The sequence below is a fragment of the Salvelinus fontinalis genome, chromosome 5, assembly GCF_029448725.1.
Source record: "Salvelinus fontinalis isolate EN_2023a chromosome 5, ASM2944872v1, whole genome shotgun sequence".
In the NCBI taxonomy this organism is placed as follows: Eukaryota; Metazoa; Chordata; class Actinopteri; order Salmoniformes; family Salmonidae; genus Salvelinus; species Salvelinus fontinalis.
The window spans coordinates 5,972,967-5,978,884 of record NC_074669.1 but is presented as its reverse complement, the minus strand read 5'-3'; the positions used below and the strand labels follow the sequence as shown (position 1 = coordinate 5,978,884).

At 40.9% G+C, this 5,918-nt stretch overlaps 1 protein-coding gene across 1 annotated transcript; it reads left to right on the top strand.

Annotated features, from left to right (window-relative positions):
• The first annotated feature begins 1,552 nt into the window (after positions 1-1,552).
• On the top strand, positions 1,553-3,555 carry LOC129854968 (zinc finger protein 572-like). The gene is made up of 2 exons (XM_055922181.1): positions 1,553-2,027; positions 2,137-3,555. Exons 1-2 carry the CDS (start codon positions 1,844-1,846, stop codon positions 3,138-3,140), a joined length of 1,188 nt encoding a protein of 395 aa, XP_055778156.1. The 5' UTR covers positions 1,553-1,843; the 3' UTR covers positions 3,141-3,555.
• Positions 3,556-5,918: the final 2,363 nt, after the last annotated feature.

Here is a 5,918-nt window from a genome sequence, read left to right as displayed (position 1 = left end):
GACTCGGACAGTGTTGCATTTTTAAAACTGGGCCAGTGTCTATACAGGTCCACATCTTCCAATGTTAAATGAACACTGCTGACGCTGTTATACTTTGTCTGTGTTAGGTAATTAACACATCACATTAGTATTTTTAACACTAGGTAGTGTATATAGTTTGCAGCAATGTTTGATTAAGGATATTACAATAATATTTGTATGTATTTTATGCCACATGCTCTTATGTACATATTTACAAATACTTCAGGACTGGCAGCAAACAAGTTCAAACTTTAACATAACTGTATACCACTTAAACTTGTACTTCCACTCACAGATGGCCAAAAACAACACATTGAAAGTCACCCCCCCCCCCCCCCCCCCCCCCACTAAGCCAAGCCTCCAATATAACTCCCCAGTGTGCCTTGCCTTTTCAAGTAAATTGTAGAGTTACCATCCATGACTATTTGTTAGAGGGGCATGGGTGTTGAATTAATTCATTTTTGGACTGTGGACCTTACCAAATCAGGTTCTAGGCATACATTATAATTAAAATGTAACTCTTTAGGACAATGTATTATTAAAGGCCTTACTTTAATGGCCAAGTTTTACCCTAACACAGTGTTAGGAACCTCCTGGTTTACAGGCTACATCAGGCATGCAAGTCACATTATGATGGCTTGCAAAGTGATCTGTAATTCTTATTGGAATTCAGACAGAGTTAGGATATCCAACAGTTTGAATTTTATTCACCTGCAACCTGCATTTAGAATGACTGTCAGGGTTAAGAACATTGTGAGGAGGCTACCTAAACCTTTTCAGTAACGGGTGCAATAAATCAAACTAACTGATTCGATTAGTTCAGATTTTTTTTGTTATTTATCTTTGTGTAGCATAAGATTCATCAATCAAGAAATGTACATGCAAAAACACCGATATTATAAACAAAAATTTCTCCCTGCAGTTGAGCATGCTGGGAAATCTGATAATGGTGGGAGTGTTTTACTCTCCACAGAGTAATACTGACACAATCACACTCAACACTGGTTATTAACACCAACACTGGGGTTATTTTACACCACTGAGTGTTAATTTAACACTTACAGTCTCAATGTAACACCTGAATCCACACTGAAAAACTTTACACAAAAAAATCAACACTAGGTAACACTGGCCAATTTGTTGTGCTCTGACGGTTTTGTACGATTATGAAACATTGGAGACATTGAAATGTTTGGCAGTTATCTAATCACCAATCCATACAATGTGTAATACAAATAAAGTACTATAAAGGCCAAACAGGTTGAATTTAAATAAGGCTCTTGTAGTTGATAAGATTATCACTGGACCATTTTTTTATACATTTTCTCAAATGCTATTAATCTATTGTTAATGATGTACTTTTATTGTTTTGTTTTATTGTTTATGTTTCTCAACGAATCAAGGAGGATGTGTTTTGTCGCTGATAAGCCAAACCTTTGTCAAACTCCACTCCAGCAGGTGGCGATAGAGAAATGTATTTACTCGTTTACGACAAGAGCGCATATTATTTATTGTCACCGGATGTCTTTGTCGCTGATGCTGCACATGATGAAAACAACGGTTTCCCACTAGATAGCATAGCCACAAAGTCCGATATTACAGCCACAAAGGCATAATTGGCTACAAAATGTTATTTTTGGTAATCATTTAAGGGTAGGTTTACATTTAAAATAAGTTTTTAATAACATAAATTGTAGAAATAAGCGGAGTTTAGCCACAATTATGACTTTGTGACTGTGTTAATCATTCATCAGGGGTGTTACATTAGTGACGAAAACAACCCAGACGTTAGCTAGAAACTCGCGTTATCTAAAAAGTAGAAATGTCTAACATACAGTTGTTGAGGGTTTTTCTCAACGAGAGATTAACATATGCTGCCGATGAGATATTCGGGGTCGTTGAAAAAACTATAATAGAGTATCAGGAGGAAGTTGTCCGTCTACAAAGGCTGCTCGACATAGTTCTTCAACCTGAGATAAAGCTACGCAGGGCAGGTGTGTTACTCGGTACGTTTGTCTTACTTACTAAATCATAATTTTATTTGACCAAAGGAGCCATGCCAAAGTGAGTCAGCATTGAGTTAACAGTTTCTTCCTTTTGCTTCTCTTCCTCCAGACCACTCTCTCTCCGTCTCTGAAGTGGAGGTTCCCCCTGAGCAGCAAGAGTGGAACACCAGTCTGAGGCAGGAGGACCCACAGCCCACACAGATAAAAGAGGAACCGGAGGAAATAGGGACCAGTCGGGAAGAAGAGCAGCTTCAAGGGCTTGAGGCAGATACCATAGATTCCATTTTCACTCCCGCCTATGTGAAAAGTGACTGTGATGAGTACCCAACTCACCCTTCACATCTCTATCAAACCCAAAAGGAAGAAAACGGAGAGAGAGACACTCTACCCAGTACTACATCCGAACTGATCAAAACACAACTTGACCGAGAGAACTATGTAGAATCAGAACCAACCAGTGTCTCTCAGCCATTCTCTGAAGCAAATCCAGACTGTTTTGCAGCTCAGAGTGAAAACAGTCAAATTGTCAGTGGCATGGAGAATGGAGGACCTGCGATAGTTTTTAAGCCAGTCAAATCAAAGAGAAAAAATATGGTAAAAGGGCAAAACTCCTGTATCACTACTATGGGCAGCACATCCACACAGTTGTCCCATCTGAAATCACACAGGCAAAGTTTTGCTTCTCCCTGTTGTTGCAAGGTGTGTGGCAAATTTTTTAATTACACGAGTACATTAATTAGACATGTTAAAACCCATACAGGGGATAACGATCATCAATGTGGTGTCTGTGGGAAAAGTATGGAGTCTACAGAAAGTAAGAAAGATCACCTCCAAACTCACATTGCAGCTAATGTTTCTTGTCATATTTGTAGTAAATATTTTTCCTGTCACAGTAAACTGACAGAGCACATGAGGATCCACACAGGGGAGAAACCATATCGCTGCTGTGATTGTGGCCAAGGATTTAGCACTAGCGGTGGTCTGAAAAGACACACGAGGAGACACTCGGGAGAACAACTGTATCACCCTGATTGTGGCAAAGGATTTGGCACCAGCGGTGATCTGAAAAAACACACTAGAATTTACACAGGATTATCTATATCGCTGCCCTGATTGTGGCAAATGATTCCAATAGGTTCTGGCTCCAGCAGATACCTTCTCAGGACACACACGCTGTGAGACATATGACCTGAGACAGGATGTCGAATCCTGACAGAGTGCTAGCTAACGCTAGCTAGCAAGTGTAGCCAATTTATACTCTGCTAACTCTCCCAACTTTTACCACTACGATACTTAACATAACGCCCTGGACCAGAGCTACTGACATGTAGCCAGCTAACTAACGTTAGCCACACATTTGTAACATATATTAATTAAATTAATATCACACGAATTGGAGGGACCGATACAAAATCATACATAGAAATGTAATGTCATACAAAACGGAGGGACACAAGAAAACATTTACTATGTTACGGCTGGAGTTCAGACTGCATACCATCTGAGATGCAAAATACCATCTGAGACAGGCAGCTTCAGACCGCATAATCTGCAGCTGGATGCTTCTCAAGGATTCAGCATTGCTGGTAATCTGTCAATGCACATGAAGATTCACACAGGAGAGAAAAGACAAAAGTATTCAGTACTGGCATCAATCTGAAAGTGCACATGAGGACTCACTGAAACACTGTATAGGTGCAATGATTGCAGAGTTTTTAAAATGTTTATTATAGAACTCCTACAAAGTTACATTAACAACGGTCACAAGATGGAGGAAACATGATAATGTGCTGTTTGGGGAAAGTCTTCAGACAGAAGATTTAGAGATGCATTCTAACAGACAGAGAGAGACACTCTACCCAGTACTACAACTGAAATGATCAAAACAACCTGACGGAGAGGACTATAGAGAATCAGAACCAACCAGTGTCTCTGGTTCAGAGTGAAATCAGTGAAAGTGTCAGTGGCATGGAGAATGCGATAGGTAGATGCTCCTCAGGACACTACTCTTGGATGAATAATATATGACTGAATTACCAGTGGTGTAAAATAACTAAGTTAAAATACTTCAAATGACTATTTAAGGAGTTTGTTTTTTGGGGTATCTTTACTTTACTATTTAGATTTTTTCAACTTTTACTCCACTACGTTCCTAAAGAAAATAATGTATTTTTTATGCCATACATTTTCCCTGGCCCCTAAAAGCACTCGTTACATTTTGAATGCTTAGCAGGAAAACAAAAGGTTCCTATTCACAAGCTGATCAAAATAACATCCCTGGTCGTCCCTACTGCCTCTGATCTGGTGGACTCACTAAACAGAGAACATCCCTGGTCATCTCTACTGCCTCTGATCTGGTGGACTCACTAAACAGAGAACATCCCTGGTTGTCTCTACTGCCTCTGATCTGGTGGACTCACTAAACACAAATTATTTGTTTGTAAATTGTCTGTGTGTTGCAGTGTGAGTGTTGGAGTGTGCCCCTGGCTAACCGTAAATAAAAATGTATAATGGTGCTGTCTGGTTTGCTATATATAAGGAATTTAAAAGCATTTATTATTTTACTTTTGATACTTAAGTATATTTGAGCAACTACATTTACTTTTTATACATAAGTATATTTAAAGCCAAATACTTTTACTCAAAAAGTATTTTACTGGGTAACTTTCACTTTTATTTGAGTCATTTTCTATTAAGGTATCTTTTCTTTTACTCAAGTATGACAATTGGATACTTTTTCCCCCACTGTGAGTTACTGCTTGAACCTAAGAACTCCCCATCGCCGTCTATAAGAGAGCAGGTAGTGGATTTCTGAGCTACAGGAGTCTGCTCATTAGTTATGGGATGACACTAAGCCATTTGAACCCACGTCCTCCATTTATACATAAAACATGTTTGTTTTAAAGGTTTACATTTTGCCACTATGTTAAACTGTGTCACATTATATCTGTTTTGATGTCGCTAAAGTAGTGTTAACAATATGGGTTACTTTGTGGTTATGTGTCCTCCAGTGTCCACAGGAGCTGAGACAATCCTATACACACCGATTTATCATATCTATGGGCTTGATGTCAGTTTCCACTTCATGAGGGAAAGTACATTTATTGTATTTTTTAAGTGTTTTGACCAGCAATTGGCTACTCACATCTCTAACTCAATAATCAAGTTTGCTGATGACAACAGTGGTAGGCCTGAATACCAACAACGACGAGAGAGCCTACAGGGAGGAGGTAAGAGCCCTGGCAGAGTGGTTCTAGGAAAATAACCTCTTCCTCATCGTTAACAAAATGAAGGTGCTGATCGTGGACTATAGGACACAGCAGAGAGCACGCCCTCATCCACATCGACTGGCCCGCAGTGGAGAGGGTCAAAAGCTTCAGGTTCCTTGGCGTGTACATCACTAAGGACCTGAAATGGTCCCTCCACACCGACACTGGTGAAGAAGGCGCAACAGCCGGGCTTGGCCCCTGAATCACTCACAAACTTCTACATAATGCACCATTGAGAGCATTCTGTCGGGCTGTCTCACCGTCTGGTACGGCAACTGCACTGCCCGCAACCGCAGGGCTCTCCAGAGGGTGGTACGGTCAGCCCAACCCATCACCGGGGGCACACTGACTGCCCTCCAGGACGTCTACAGCACCCGGTGTCACAGGAAGGCCAAAAAGATCATCAAGGACCTCAGCCACCCAAGCCACGGCCTGTTCACTCTCCTACCATCTAGTAGGCGGAGACAGTACAGGTGCATCAAAGCTGGGACAGAGAGAATGAAACAGCTTCTATCTTCAGACTGTTAACCAGCCATCACTAGCCGGCATCTGCCCGGTACCCTGACCTGTACCTTAGACACTGTCACTAGCTGGCTACCACCCAGTACGCTACCCTGCACCT